The sequence below is a fragment of the Lepisma saccharinum genome, chromosome 3 (genome assembly GCF_977018435.1).
Source record: "Lepisma saccharinum chromosome 3, izLepSacc3.1, whole genome shotgun sequence".
Taxonomy (NCBI): domain Eukaryota; kingdom Metazoa; phylum Arthropoda; class Insecta; order Zygentoma; family Lepismatidae; genus Lepisma; species Lepisma saccharinum.
Window position 1 is genome coordinate 2,185,247 of NC_139231.1, and position 16,834 is coordinate 2,202,080.

The window sequence follows — 16,834 nt, forward strand, 5'->3', positions numbered from 1 at the left end:
ATGAACGTCGTTGCCTTATAATCAAGGGGTCCCGGGTTTGATATCAGGTGGAGGCAAATGGCACAGTGGTTCGGAACCCACTTTAAACTGTAGGTCCAGTCCCGATTAGCCTATCTGGGCATAAAGTGAACTTAAAACAACAAATTGATCACTCAATCAATCTCATGTACCCCTAGTACATATTTAATTGCAAAACCGGAAATGTTCAATATCATATTGTTACTTTTACTAAAAAAGTAGCAATATTTAATCATATCCAATAACATAATTGTTTTCTTTACTTTCTTGTCCTATGTGTTTTTAGGTGATGGATTTTTATGTATGCTGGTGCAGAAGTTGTCAACAGCTTGTTTTGAGTTTTCTTTTAATTCTTTAAGCTCTTATTGGGGCGATTAAAGTGCAAGAACATGATAATGGACAATTTGCATGGTAATACTCATAGATCCCACTGTACGCCAGCAAGAGTTCGGCTGAGATCGGATCCATACCCAAACAAGTTGAATCAGGACCATCGTTGAACTCGTGTGACTTATGGAACGCGCCCGGATGATTGCGTCAAGATATTACGTCGTCTGCTGTTAAAAATAATGTGTAGAACGTGATTGTGTGAAGTCTTATGAAACTTCTGGAAAGTATGTCAACTATATTTGCAGCAGTGTGGAAACCATTAGTGCAGTAATTATTGCCGTTTACTTTCTGATAGTGTTATTTCAACATTTAAATTTATTTTGACTCTAAGAAACGAAATCAGCTACTAGGAAATCAAAATTCCCATAACCGAATGGTTTTCTCAATCATGTTGTATACGTAAGTGTACCCTCTGGCGTACTCCTGTGATGCTTCCTAAATTGAAAAGTGTTATTTTGACAATACTAATTTTTATTGTTAGATATTGCTGTTTATATGTTATGTTGTGTTCATAGCCCTTAGCATTATTGAACAATGATATCGACGTTGAAAAACAAACTAAAGAGCTTGTGGGATTTCAACAATACGACATTGAAAAGAAAACGGTAAGAAACTTATTTGATGCGATTTATTTAGCAATAAATAAATCACCTATACATCTTTATATTTCTTAGAATTTTACAGAAATTTTGATTAATTATTGATTAACCTATACTTCTAAAAGAAATGCTCGGAAATGCTGTTCATGTGAGGTGGACCATTACATGGCATTATTCGGTTAAGAAACACATGTAAAGTATGCATGTGCAATCGTGATACAATAGTAACGTATTTTAAGCAGGATATAAATACGATTGTTCGAGGAACTACCCAATTACGATGAATTTATTGTTTTTAAGGCATTCTTTTTCCATACAACTGTCTAGTTCTTTTTTGCATCAAATTCAGGATAAATGGTGATTTGATTTTCAGTGACTGTTATGGATTGATTTTAATGGTAAATTATTCAAACCTTTGGAAGGCAAATTGTTTTACACTTGCAATCTGAAATACCTTCTTCCTATTTGTGTTTCTTTCCCCTCCCCTGCTGTGAATGTGACAACCAGGTATTCATATGGCTCTTGCTAAGGTATAGTGCTGGTCCCCAAAGAAACCTCACTTTACTTCAAAGAAAGTTCCGAAAGATCAGTTTTCCCCCTTACAACCATATATCAGATCCACGTGGAGTCCAGTCAATCCTCCCCTGAAACCTTTTCCACCAATAGTGTCCGTCCAAGAAATGACAGCTCTCGTCAATTCCACGTGGACTAAATGAGATGTTGCTAATTCAGTTTCTTTAGAGATTTTTGAACGCGAGGTTGTGATTCTTTATCTTTGCTAGGTTGTGTTATTGTACTGTGCATTTTTTTTAATACAATATAAAGACCATGGGAGTAAAACGTCGCAGTGAATGAATGGATGTCTAAACACTGCACGCAAAAGTGACAACAGCGCTTTGCCGAAAAACAGGTGGTGGCTCGAAACCAGATACGGTTCCGGTCGGCTTCCTCTGGGCTTATGTCAAAGATGCCGAACTGGTGATACTTAGAGGACTTAGGGTATAACAGCTTAGGCTGGCAGAGAACAAGGTAAGACTCTAGTTTACGTCCTTTTCCTAAGAAATACATGTCATATATCGTTGGAAAGGTTATTTTGGTAACACTTTACTATACCAGAGACGGATTTCTTCAAATTTACAAGAGAAAGTACTTACGCAAATCATTTTCTGTAGCGTTGTTGATGTTCGGTAATGTAGTTTTGATCCATTTTAATGCGAGTGCATGTGGTTTTCTACGAAAATCTCTTTCCGACGCGCTATTGCTGATGCCGCCATTTGCTTTCTGCATGAGAGCACAATGTTCCATGTGTTTGATGACGTAAACGCCGTAGTCAGTGTTTCAACCCATGCAGACTTTTCACTATTAGATGACGTGTCGTTGTCCGTATATGCTAAATTGAATGAAAGGAGTGCTAATGGAACCTAACCTAACCTAGTTGGCATACCTCGTCCCCGTGATGGTTCGTGGGGCTATCGTGAATTTTTGGGTTAACGTCAATGATTTTTGGGGCTACCCGTGGATGGTTTTTGGGGCTAACGTCAATGGTTTAATAATTACTCTTTGTCAAAAATTGAACTATTTCGTGAAGTGTTCGAAATAAATCATTGACAGGTGTCTCTGGTATAGTAAAGTAGTACCATTTTCGGTATACTAACTAATTGTGGCCTCCTAATCACGAATCTGTTGTAAAAAACTGCGGGTCACGTCTGGAAATTTGAAAAATAAAATGCCGATTGGATTTTTTTTATATAGGTGTGTATGCGTAGTTTTACGAACGAAAATGTAATCTCCTATCATTGTTTCCAACCATGCCGTTGTTTTACAAGAAAATGATGTATTATGTTCAATTTTAGTACGAACCCAATTTTTTCGATGAATTTAGGGGTGAAATGAGTGCTAATGGAACCTAACCTAACCTCGTGTGAATGGTTCGTGGGGCTACCCGTGGATAGTTTTTGGGGCTAACGTCAATGGTTTGTGGGGCTACCCATGGATGGTTTTTGGGGCTAACGAACAGTGTTTCATCAAAATGTACAATTTCCAGACGTGACCCCCGGTTTTTTACAACAGATTCGTGATTCGGAGGCCAAAATTAGTTAGTATACTGAAAATTACAGACTTTCACTTTGTCAATTCTTACCGTAAATCCCAATGCGAGGAAAAATTTCCTGGAGGAGAAAATCGAGAAAACTGATGTTGTCCAGATATGCGTGATTGAACGTACTGAGGACATTTTTCGATGATGAAGCACATATTTAGGGGTGAAATGAGTACTAATGGAACCTAACCTAAGAAGGACGTAAACTAGAGTCTAGCCGAGAACAAAGCACATGCTGTCTCCAGCACCCCTGTCATTTGGTGAAAGCACTCACATGAGAGCTGGCAAGGTCGAGGTTGGTGACCGACTGTGCACCCTTGGAAATTTTGAATTTTTGATTTCCAATAGATTTCGATGTTTCACGAAACATGTAACCTATTTCAACTTTTGGAAACCATAAATAACTTGAGACATCTAGCCTCTAAATGTGACCACGGCACATCCAATTTATCGCATCCTGGACCACTTTTACAATTTTTTAAAATCACTTCCATTGTATTTGCACAAAAACATGCGGGAAATCAAAGAATAATGTACAATTACTATCACCATGAAACCTAACTCTCCTAACCTATCCAGAATGGAAAATCACCACGTGTTTTGAAAAAAATTTGGTTTCGTACATCACGATAAGGAACACGTGCAAATAACCTAGAATACTATCACCATCAAAGCTAACTAGAAGGTGCCCGACCCTGTGGCCGAGTGGTTAGCACATCGTGCTGCGATGCCAAGGGTCCCGGGTTCGAATCCCGGTCGGGCTTGGTTGTTTGTGAATGTCCATTCATCCATTTCATCACTCATCCCCATCTTCGCAAATTAGCCTAGAGGCACAAATCACGAAGTAAAATAAACTAAATCAATCAATCAATCTAACTAGAAGGTAACATAAATTTATATGAATGCCATGAAAATATACAGTTCCTGCTCTGTTCTTGCACCTGTATGATAAGTTAGCTTGGGACAGCTTCACCCCCTGACTTCAATGACGTAAATCCTGCCACTTAAATTTGCTAATTACTCGCTTATACACTATTCAACAAAATTTAACTTTTTTTCTGTATCTTTGATGTTTTTGAGGGTGCTGAACATGAAAATGATCATGAAAATGCGGTAACATTATAGTATAGGGATGACGGATTTCTTCAAATTTACAGGAGAAAGTACTTACGGAAATCATTTTCTGTAGCGTTGTGGAAGTTCGTGGATGTAGTTTTGATCCATTTTAATGCGAATACATGTTGTTTTCTGCGAAAATCTCTGTCCGACATGCTGTTTCTGCTGCCGCCATTTGCTTTCTGCACGAGAGCACAATGTTCCTTGTGTCAGATGACGTAACCCCGTGGTCAGTGTTTCAAACTCGCCGTGTTTTCACTAGAACATGACGTGTCGAGTATTTTTAATTTTTTAAAATTTTTTTTCACTATGCTTGCCTAACCTAACTTAACCTAACCTAACCTTACCGAAAATGTTTTTTGGGGCTAATGTGAATGGTTTTTGGGGGCTAACATGAATGGTTTTTGGGGCTAACATCAATGGTTTGTGGGGCTAACTTCAATGGTTTTTGGGGGCTAACGTCAATGGTTTGCGAGGTATTAGCATAATTTCAAGTCCGGGCACGAAAGTAGGTATTTTCCGGTGAACGAGGTTGCAACACTGCATAAATCGACAAAACACTCTCACAACGTGCCCTAAACCAGTACGCTATCGCCCACCATAATGTATTACAGAATCGAAATAACAAGTAACAGTAAGTACTCGTAAACGTAAGAAGTAGACATTATCTTAGTTAGAAATGCATTATTTCACCTTAGGAAATGTTCCGCATTCCAAAATAGTACGTTAGCAATGTAAAAAAGTGCGAAATACATGATTTATAGCTGACATCCCCATACTATAATAGTACCGAAAATGCAAGTGTAGTTCTAGGTTGTTTTTTTTTTTCAGAATTGCCCTTAAAAGCATATGCATGTAATTTACCTTGTTGTTCTCCCTCGGAGGAAGGTTACTGAAGGCGCAATCGCTTTGCCTGCCGTTTGTATTCTGTTGCTGGGGATTCTCTGATGAGTGTCCAGCAGTAATGAGCTAACATTGATTCATTCCACTTTCCCTGATATATTTCTTCCATATCTGAAATTTCATGGTAGAAGCGTTCCCCATGTTTGTCGCTAACAGCACCACAGTTTTCGGGGAAGAAGTCCAAGTGAGAATGTAAGAAGTGTAACTTTAAGGACATATTACACCCTAGTCTATCGTAGCACTGCAGAAGATTTTGCACACGATCCTTATTGTTTTCTGCCTTTTTACCTCCAAGGAAGTTGGTGGACACTTGAACAAAGGAATCCCAGGCTAACTTCTCATCACCACCTGCGAGAATATTATGGAAATGTTTATCCTTGAACAGTCTGTGTATCCGCGGACCAACGAAAAACCCCTCCTTTAATTTGGCTTCACTGAGACTTGGAAATGTCTTACGCAAATACAAAAATGTTTCCTCAGTCTTACCCATGGCATTTATAAAGTTTTTCATAAGGCCCAGTTTTACATGAAGAGCAGGGAATATAACTTTGCTGGATTTGACAAGTGCTTCTTTAATAACATTATCTTTTCCAGGTTGAAGTGATTCATGCATAGGCCAATATTTCTGTTTGTAGTGACATGCCTTGGCCCGGCTGTCCCACATACACAAGAAGCAACAGAATTTGGTGTAACCCTGTTGCATGCCAAGCAATATGACAATGACTGAGATCACCTGATATATGCCATTTTAACTGTCATAGTTTACTCTGCATAACAGTTGCTTCATGCTGCTATACGTTTCCTTCATGTAAGCTGCGTAACCAATCGGAACTGATTGAAACAAGTTGGCATTATGCAGAAGAACAGCCGTTAGACTTAACTTTGATGAATCTATGAACAATCTCCAATCATCTATTTTGTAGTCAATTTTCAGAGCTACCATGAGACCCTCTATATTACTACAAAATAACAAGTTATTTTCACTTTTGAAAATGGAAGGAATGGAGTATGACGGTCACGAAACGCAGTCACACTTACCATCATGTCAAGACAATTCCACTGCTACAGTCTAGACACCAACAGTTCTTTTTCATTTAGGCAATTGTAGGGCCTCCCCGATGGTGCAGTGGTTGAGTCATCGTCTTGTAATCAAGGTGTCCCGGGTTCGATACCCGGTGGAGGCACATAGTGGTTCGGATCCCACTTTAAGCTGTAGGTCCAGTCCCGATTAACCTTACTGTACATAAAGTGGACTTGAAACACCAAATCAATCAATTTAGGCAATTGTAGATCTTTAACCAGATCATTCAACTCACAGTGTGATTTTATGTTGCTGTGTAGACTACGTTACACTGGAAATCAGTATCTTTCGATGTACTCGGTTTTGAAGGTGATGGAGTAGCACTAGATCCACTACCGCTTTCGTCGTTTACTGTATACAACAACAATACACCCAGCATGATTTCTGAAGGGGACAATATCACTCTGTTTATCATCCGCGAGATTTTGAAGATACTGTTGGGAAGGTAAGAAAGGAATGTTTATCATTAGCTGATACCCCCCTCCCTGCTCATATCTTGGAAACTAGATCTAATCGGAGATTTTCATGGTCGTTTTTGTGATCAGTGTGGTTGATTTAGTAAAGAACATCTGGTTTCTTTCAAGATACATTTTCACTGTTGGCTAGTGTAATGCATCTCCGTGAGCTAAAAACAATGACAAATGTTAGATGTTCGTATGAAACACAATCTTCCCAAATTTCTCGAGGGTGTACTAAGGTTCACCAGCACCGCAAGGTCTTCCAGCAGATGACAAGATGACAGAATACCTAGTGGCGGGAACTGTAACAGGATAAACTTTCCTTGTGCTGCCGATTGCACACTCAAGGAATAAATGAATGAATTAAAATTTTTGATTGTCTCTGCACATATGGGTACTTTGCACTCTTTGATCTATGTAAGGTGAAATATCCCCTTATCAAAAATCCTTACATGTGAATTGAATAAAGAATTTAAAAATCTTGTGAAGGAAGGTTAAAAGTAGTAAAGGGACCTGTACAGGACAAACACAGCACATTAAAAAAGGTAAGGAGAGACTAAAAACATTTGTCAGAACACAGTAATCATCACCCAACATGGATGATAAGCGGTTGGGAAAGTTAAAACTTAGTGTAAGGAAATTAAGAGCGGCACATTCTAGAAGGGTGTGTTTTTTGTTTGAAAATATAATTCTTGGTAATGGTTCGGTAAATGTCTGTTATATCGGAGACACATTTCTTCATTTTTACAGAAGAAACTACTTACGGAAATGAGTTTCTGTTGCATTTTGAAAGTTCGTGGAGGTATTTTCTCTGTAGAATGCCACACAACAAGAAATAAGCACTTCGGATATAATAAACTTGCATTTTGTGCAAAGCGACAACATTATGCCGTTGTTTCCATCATGTACCTGCAGTAGGCCAGAGCGTCGAAAGTCACGTGGTCTCGCCAGTGTTTCCAAACGTGCCTTTTTTCACGAGATTTTTTTTAAAAAAAATATGCTTACTTAACCTAACCTTGCCGGAAATGGTCCGTGGGGCTATCCCGTCAATGGTTCGTGGGGCTATCCGTGAATGATTTTTGATGACATAATGAACACGAAAGTAGCTATTTTTCAGTTAAGAAGGTTGCAACACTGCATACACTCTCCAAATCGACAAAACACATGCACGACGCACGATGATCCACAGCTGTGCATGCCATATTGTATGTTCCGCAACGGAAGACAGGAACCAAAAGAATTACTCGTAATGTGAAAAATCGAAGTTATTTTCATTTAAAAAGCACCTTCAACTATGTTCCGCAATACACAATTGGTCAGTACGAACCATCTGAAACACAAAATATTCGATTTTAATGTGTCACCGATATAACAGACATTTAATAATGGTTCCAAATGTTCAGTGATTTTTCACAAGCTTTATAGAAGTATTCGGAACTATTTTGGAATGTGTGTGGTGCATTAGCATGTGGAAGTAATGGTGATGTATGTGCCTGCCAAGCGGACATTAAAAAACAAAGTAAGATAATAATTGGAATCGTTTATAATTTTTCAGAAATCTTTCCTACAACAAAGAAGCAAGGAACAACATAATTTTGCATAAGTACAACAACTGACAGCGGGATTTATGAAAAGTCTGTACAGCGTATCAGCAATACTCTAACTTCAGCAGAGGCTTTGATGTAGTAGCAGCGGTCTCTACAAAGATCGGCAGCTGCTGTCTCTCTTTCGCCAGCATTGCTGTTGAGAATTGTTTCCATTTTTGTTTATTCAGCCAGCCCGTTTGTTCTTTTTGGTTTACATTTTATAACCACTTTCTTGGAGTGTAATACAGTAAAAACTGCATATCCCAGAACCTCTATAAGAAGGAAACCTGTAAAAAAAAAAGTCCCCAGAACGGACCAATTTTATATCTGAAAATGACCTGCTTAAGGCGGAAACCTCCTTAACATGGAAACGGAAGATGGAAATTTCTTCCTTTATTTTTTTCGCTCGCAACAAAACAATGCAATACTGTAAGTGGAACATGCCTCTGTTGCCACTCACTTATCGGTAACAAAATATGAAAGAATGCGCTACAATACTCATAGCTATTACGATTCCGTTTCTTTCTTTCATCTCTTACCCCCTTTCTCCACCTTTCTTTGTCAATTTCTCCTCTGTTCTTTTGTCATCTTTCTATTTTTCTTGTTATCTCTCTTTGTTTCTTTCTTTTTTCTTCACGTTTATCTCAATCTTTCTTCACCTCTCTTATTAAATCTTTCTCTTTCCCTCTATGCACATCGCGCTACAATGCCAGAGTCCCGGGTTCGAATCCTGGCATGGGCATGGATGTTTGTGAGTGTCCATTTTACTTCGCTTTTTGTGCCACTTTTGGCTAATTTGCGAAGATGGGCATGAGTGATGATATGATGAAATCTCTGCTATGCTTATTGCGAATGTATCACATTTTTATTTATGTACGTACGAGGGGCGTTCAAGTCAATCGGGGACTTATTTTTTTTCCAGGTTTAAATATACGCCTAGGCTGGAAGTTTTGTATGCAGTAGGAACTGGCAACAGTGTGTGCTGTTACTGGTAGGCGGCGCTTATTTCCCACGCTTCTGCATAGACCGTTATTCAAGATGGCGGACAACAGTGTGGACGTCTACATGGAACAGCGTGTTGTGATGAAGTTTTTTAGTGAACGAGGACAGAAAACCTGCTGAAATTTACAGAAGACTTCAAGCTCAGTACGGTGATGAGACACTCTGTCGCAGTAAGACATTTGAATGGTGTAAGCACTTCAAAGATGGCCGTATCTTTATTACTGATGATCCCGGTCGTGGTGGATCACAGCCCACGCCAGTCATTCCTGGGAACATTCAGCGCATGGAGCAGCTGATCCTGGACAATTGTCGCATAACCTGTTGTGAAATTGCAAGTATCAATACTATACTATCAACAGTGAGTATTGTTGCAGTGTTCTGCGTGATGTGCATAAGAGTTTATGGAAGAAACATCCGGGTTTCATCACAAAGGGTGTTCTCTTTTTGCAAGACAATGCACGACAGCATACCGCTCAACGCACATTCCAAACATTCCAGGAAATCGGCTTGGAGATATTACCACACCCTCCTATAGTCCTGACTTAGCGCCAAGTGATTTTAACCTGTTTGGACCCCTGAAGGAATTCCTTAGAGGAAAACATTTCAACACTGATGATTAAGTGAAGAATGATGTCCTACAATGGTTCCGCCGTAATGATAAATCTTTCTATGCCGAAGCATTCCAGTCGTTAGTTAAATGCTGGGATAAGTGTATAACTGTAGCAGGAGGTAATGTGGAAAAATAAATCCAGTTACCACACTTTGAAATTTGTTCTTCTATTTTTTTTAAAAAAAAGTCCCCGATTGACTTGAACGACCCTCGTACATGCATTAGTACTCTACATTATAAGTAATGCGAAATGTAAATCTGTCTTTCCATTATTTCCTGCAGCTTTCTATACTGTATTTAAAGTCAAACCTGTATAAGAAGGAAAACTGTTAAGATGGAAAATTTTGCTCGGAACCATCATGTTCCGGGATAGACAGGTTTTACTGTACATAATATAGTATACCATTGGCCTGCCTTGAACAATCCTTGTGCGTTTCAATTTGCAAAGCATGTGTTTGTTGGCTGTGGTAAAATTTTGCAAAAATGAAACATCGCCTCAGTAGCACAGTTCAATGAGTGTTCATTCATAATATCATCTAATCATCATTCATCCTCATCAATCCATAATTAGTTGTTGTGTGAATGAACATAATCATCATCGCGATTTGTCAAAAGTATAAGAAAAGTGATGCTAAATGACACAAATTCACAAAAATTAAGACAATTGCTATCACTTCCATTGTTATATTTTCATAGAAAAAGTTTATTTGTATTTTATGTAGTGGCTAAAACATACTTGTTTGTTTCATAGCATAAACCCCTTTAATTTGAATCCACAATCTCACAGCACCCCTAGATGAGTTATCCTAGTGCTGCCACTGTTAGATACATGTAAAGAGAGATTGTGATGATTCTTATTGTGGACAAGGTACAAATACAATATTTTGTGGAGTTATGGGAAGTATTTTGTTCCTCCTGTAAGTAAATAAAGCCTTGCACAAGTTACAGGCATCACTCATCGCAAGATTCATTCAAATAAAACAAAATATAGCTGACATGTCACACTAAAAGATGCTGCATGTGTTTTTAAAATTAAGTTCCATGTTTTATTAGAAACTTTCTTGCTGAATGTTTTTATGTGATCAATTAGAATACAAGTTAGCCAGCGATGATATTTTACATTACATAACCCAAAAATTTTTATGATTCTTGGAACATTTTACTTCAAATTCTTATACATTTTGTGTATAAAATATGTACTGTAGGCATCTGTAAACCTTAAGAATGTTTAACTATTTTTTCTCACCTTCTTGTCTCTTTGCTTCCATCATTTTTACAGTTTGAAGTAAAAAAAAAATTGTTGTGGATTTCATGGAAACATTTTTTTATTTTATTCTTAATGGCCAATAAAGTATTCCATTTTAAAAAAATACATCACAGTGTTCTTTATATTAAGTACTATTTTCTAACATTTCTTTTTTGCAGTTATTATTAGAAAGTTGAATTTGTTGCTTATTGGCAACACTGTAGGTGGGTGGTGTAACATTGACTGTATTACTTTCATGGCATTCACTATAGTGGTGGTACTACTTTGTGGAACATGTACATGGAAATATGTAACTCAGAAAATCATTCTACACGAGATAAATGCAGTATGTACTCATTATACCTCTTTAGTATGTGCATTTAGCAATGTCGCAAATTCATATGATATAGAGCATGTACAGGGTGATTATAGCCTCTATACATTTTAGTTATATTGTGACAAAATAAATTTCTTTTGCAAGTTATGTGAAGAAATGCTTACAGAAGCAGAAAGAACAGCCGTTGTTGTGCTCGTCTGTGTGGAATGACGTATGAACAGGTGCAATTGGAATTCACCTGGAAATTCAGAAAACGAGGCCCCACAAGGCCTCAATGTTTCTAAATTGTGCTAGGATTTTATTATTAATCCCCTTTTTTTTTAGGATAATTGTAATTCTGCATCTACTTTTCTAAAGTTTTGTACTTCCATAACAGTTATGTAATAGTATAAATTTCCCCCCAAAATAGTTTAAAATTGTGCAATGTACAACATGGGTTCAACATAGAACTTAAAAAGGTTTGAGAAAATTTTTTACCTCCAAATTTCCACCCATTTCCTACCACAAAATCTCCTGATGAACTAAATTGGACAGCATGAAGAAATTATAGAAGATGGATCATGGCATGGTTGTAAAAAAGCTTGACGCTGGATCAGATACTCCCTTTCGTTTGAAACATGTCCGCTGGTGAAGTAGAAATAAGATTTGGACATAATATTATTTCTATTTCCTGAAAACATATTCCATTGAATTAGATTTTTCCTCTCCCAGGGACTGCCTTTTGCAGATTTTTACCACTATGTCAAAAGCAGGGTGCTAAGTGCCAACAAATATAAAACTGTGCTTGGTTTAGTACCATTTTGCTGGGATTGGCAACACTGATTGACGAACAACTTGCTGGTTTCTCTGCCCTCGCAGATCTTCGCAACCTCGCTGCCCCTTCCACCCCTCACCCATCTGTCTGCAGGATGACCGCCGTGATTCCTCAGCGACCGGCAGAAAGCCTGTGGCCATCGTCTTTCGTCTGCTGCTGGTGTGTGCGAAAGCAGTCAACTCTTGACAGTAGCTAATCTAGTCAATTGTACGTACTACATTGCGCTCATAATTTTATAATGCATTAAACTCCTAAAAAGAGAGAACTCGAAATAAGTGCAAATGAACTGTAGGAAGTTCCTCACTTCCTACATGGAGGCATCGTCCCTGTTCGAAATTAATAGGATTTAACCATTAAATTCTGCAACATAGAAATACAAAATTAAACTGCGTTTACCACATCCATCATGAATACACAATATTGTTTAAAATATATACACAAAGCTGATATTTACTTTCCCAATTATTAGAAATACAGGGTAATTCAAAAGTCTGGTCCCTTAGGCATCTCCAAGATCGAAACATGGGAGGAGGGGAACGGTGTTACAAATGCGAGTTTCAATCTAAGGTTCTTGAATTTTCAGCGTAGCATGCTATAGCTTTCCCGCCTGTTTCACTTCGGTAGGTACCCTGATTGCCAAAATATTGCAATTTAAAGTTAAGAAGGTGTTGAACAAAATTGCACACTTTGCACCCCTGTAATTTCAGAAATACAAAAGTATGGATCTGTAACTTTGCATATTTTTCTACCTCTGGTGTCCGGCGGCCCTTTCAGTATGCCAAATTTCAAATGAATGAAAATATGTGAGGTTGAAAAGTCTCTCTTCATTGTTATTTTAATTCTGAGGAATTAATATAGTGTAACTTTCTTTCAGTTCCAGGAACGAAGAGGAGGATGGTCGTGATGATCAGGTAGCAAGTAAACAGCGCAGATATCAATTCAGTATGCCTCAGAAGGAACAAAGATCTGTCTCTATAGACGGTATGTACTTTTCCTGTATTTCTCTTTGGTAGTAGTGAGTAGATTTCTTGTGCATTCCGCAATATTGCATGAAATGTATGATTTTAGACCATTGATGCTATTTGTTTGGGGTGTTGTTATTTTGGATCAGAAGTTGGCCTTAAAAAAAAAGGAAAATTGTAAGATAATGACCTATAACAAACAACACTTTAAATTTTAATAATGTACTCGTGTGTTTTTTGTAAATTATGAGAGCACCTTTCAGGGGTCCCAGGTTTGAATGGATGTTTGTGAGTGTCCATTCATCAATTTTATCACTCATCCCCATCTTCGCAAATTAGCCAAAAGTGGCACAAAAGCAAAGTAAAATAAAGCAAATCAATCAATCAATGAGAGCACCTCTGTGGAAATACATGAATAACAGTTATAACACCATTAAGCCTTGTTTCCATGATTATGAAAAACTAAGTATTCTGACCAAGGCAGTAATTTATTTTATTAAAAACATAAACTAAACGTAACGTTTCAACCTTCTAGCAAGGTCTTCATCAGACTCTGTATCAAGTACAAAAGTAACAAGATACACAAAAAGGGCATTATATATACACAAACATTACTCCCTCCAGACTATTAGAAAGTTGTTAGGAACTTTCTAGCAGGTGGCTTTCACTTGCCAACTGTACTTTCACCTTAAAAGGCTAAACATAATTACTTTCATATAGAATGTGGTTAGACTTTTTATCTCACTCTCTATTTCCTTCATTTTTCTCCCTTCGCCTCTCCTCTTTCTCTCTTGTCCTTTCCACTCTTTCTAACACCTTCTTCCATTCTTTGTTTAAATTAAGTCCCCCATTCCAGTTCATTGTGTCTTCTTCTCTATTTCCTTGGCTTCCTTCCATTTTCTCACTAGCATTCTCTTCTCCCTTCCTATCTGCTTAGCCTCATCCCACTCTATGTCATGTCCTGCTTCTCTCCTGTGTTTAAATATTGCATTTCTCTCTCTCTTAAGTCGTACATCATCCCTATGTTGTTTCAACCTGTCTTTCAGCCTTTTTTTTTGTTTCTCCTATGTACACACACTGACATTCTTTACATTTCACTTCGTAGATAATCCCTTCCTCTTCCTCTTCTCTGTTCTCCTTTTTCTTGCTTGCATTCTTCGCTATTCCTAAGATTCTTCTCCCTCCCTTCCTGTAAGTTTTAATGCCTGCTTTCCTAAGCACTTTGCATATCTTTTCTGTGGTCTTCCCCATACTCTTTATTCCAAACCTTCTCTCCTCTTTTTCTTTCTCTTCCAATTCTCCCCTGCCCATTTTCTTACTTCTTCTGTTTATGTCCAGTCAATCCCGCTGGAAAAGAATGGCTATGAGCCCCACCACATTGACCACGTGATTCAGTATCCATAATCTAAGCATCTACCAACTGTGGCTCATAGCACGGTGGATTGGGGCACACCAAGCTTCTTACTATGCATCACAGGATAGGGACCCACCCCGTCTTGCCATCATCGTTCGTGATCACCTAAACGAAGTTTTCACCGGTAGATGGATTGGTTGTGTCTCGCAATGGGGAGTCCCCCCCCCCTCGATATGACCCCATTACACTTTTTCATTAGAGGGTTTATCAAGTCTAAGGTATAAGGGGCAATTATCCACAGCATAGCCCAGTAGAAACAACGCATTACGGCTGCAGTTGCTGAGATTACACCAGCTATGTTGGAGAAGGTGTTTCGGGCTGTGGTGGATTGTTGGCATATGTGCCTAGACTTGAGGGGTGGTCACATTGAGTTATACTGATTTTGTGTCCTACTGTGATATATGTTTCAGTACATATTGTATTTTGTACCATAAATCCTGTTCATGCAGAAATGTTAAGTGACTTTATAGACACCCTGTAGTGGCAGCAGTAACTCCAGAAGAATTCTCCTGCTGTATGGACATATGCTGAGCATCCAAAGGGAGTCACATTGAACATTTATGAAAAAAAAAATTATGTAAAAATTTATGTATAGCTGTGTATTTTAAAAGCAATTCAAAGTCCCTGGTTTGATAAATAAAAAACATATAGCCTTTTGAAATCGGGTGATTCTTTTTTGGGATGGTATGTACAAGTGAAGGTTAATGAATTCTTTGCCAGGTGCCAATGTTTTAGCCATTAGGTATTGTTTTGTATCTAATACCCCCAATGCTTTGAAAGAGCTTCTAGAATTTACACCCCAATGGAAATTTCCAAAACACCACACTAACAATATTTATAACTTGGTACGTGTGCATTTATTAATCTCTTTCCCCCCCTCCCCCCTTAAACAAGAACTGGCTTTTATTTCTTTTCCAGTACTGGCTTTCATAATTGTCAAGTTCTCATTGTAATTGTATTGTTTGGATTAAATGTAGGAGTTTATGTAAATGAATTTACTGACAAATAAAACATTCTCATGTAAACTTATTATTGTTCATTTCAGCTACTGAGCCACAAGTAAATGGGTTCACTGATTCCGGTGACACTACAATTACTAAACCAGTAAGTATCTTTTTAAAATAAATCATTGTTATATTTACAATTACATTGCTATGTAATTTGCCTGAATCTGGTTTGTTTTGTACTTTGGCATTTTTGGTATTCTGTTTCTTTCAGCATTAAGCTACTACTTACATTGTTCAAGAGTATTTACAAGGTAGTTTTGCAAAAACAACATATTTATAAACTTAAATGTTTCCCAAGTGTCTTTTTGTAGTTACATTCATAGAACTAATAAAAACTAGTTGGAGGAGGTGCGTTTTGTGTGTACCATGAATGGGAGTGTGATTAGCTCAAGCTCAGCAGGCTTTCTTAACTCTTCTGTTCAGATTTTTGTGTGAATGTAAAGTTATATTACTCCAAAATAATGTGGTGACCAAGGATGTTATTGTTATTATTATTAGAACTGACCCGATACCGCCGATATCGATACCCTGGCCTATTCCTACCAATACCGATACTTATATAATTCCAGTTTAAAATAACAAAGACTATGTACTGAATCATGCTAACTCATCACAACTCGTTCCTGTAATGACATCAAATAAGAATTGTAGCTTTCCTGGCAACGTGATTCGAACAAATATTCTCAGGTTATCAGCTAGGTAAAATTGGCGTTAGCGTTAGGATGCTAACACTGATTTTTCTGGCTGGTTACATGGAACACTTGTTCGACATTAAATAACTTCCAAGTTAGTCTCATGTAGCATAATAACACTTTAAAATATCTTGCGACATTTGGTAGATTTTGTTTATGTGAAATCTTCTATACGACGCACGCTTTTAGAAGCGATATCGGCCGGGGCCACGCAGAGGTTGTGCGTGACGATCAGCCAATGGCAGGAGTGCAACGTTGTACAGTTAGGAGACTGCGGCGTGTTCTGTATTTTTCTTGCGTGCAAGAAGTTTTCATAAAATTCGCCACGTTAAGGTTCATCATAAGATGGGAAAATACATTTTGAACCTGACTGTCCAACTCTCATGAATTTCCGTCGCCTACAGCCAGAGTTATCGTTCCTTGAAGAAACAAGGGAAACATCACCTTTCATTTCCTTCTGCCTGTTTTCTTTTTTTCGTTTGCACTGTGTTGACAGAACTG

At 38.0% G+C, this 16,834-nt stretch overlaps 1 protein-coding gene across 3 annotated transcripts in view; it reads left to right on the forward strand.

The window, feature by feature from the left end:
• The first annotated feature begins 633 nt into the window (after positions 1-633).
• Positions 634-16,834, forward strand: part of LOC145984901 (uncharacterized) — a 70,598-nt gene continuing 54,397 nt past the window's right edge. Inside the window, exons 1-3 of one of the 3 annotated variants that reach the window (XM_083118277.1) lie at positions 634-807; positions 13,133-13,239; positions 15,680-15,738. In XM_083118277.1, the coding sequence (XP_082974403.1) occupies positions 782-807; positions 13,133-13,239; positions 15,680-15,738 (192 nt within the window). In that variant the 5' untranslated portion in view covers positions 634-781. The other 2 variants (XM_083118275.1, XM_083118276.1) reach the window with 2 other exon arrangements.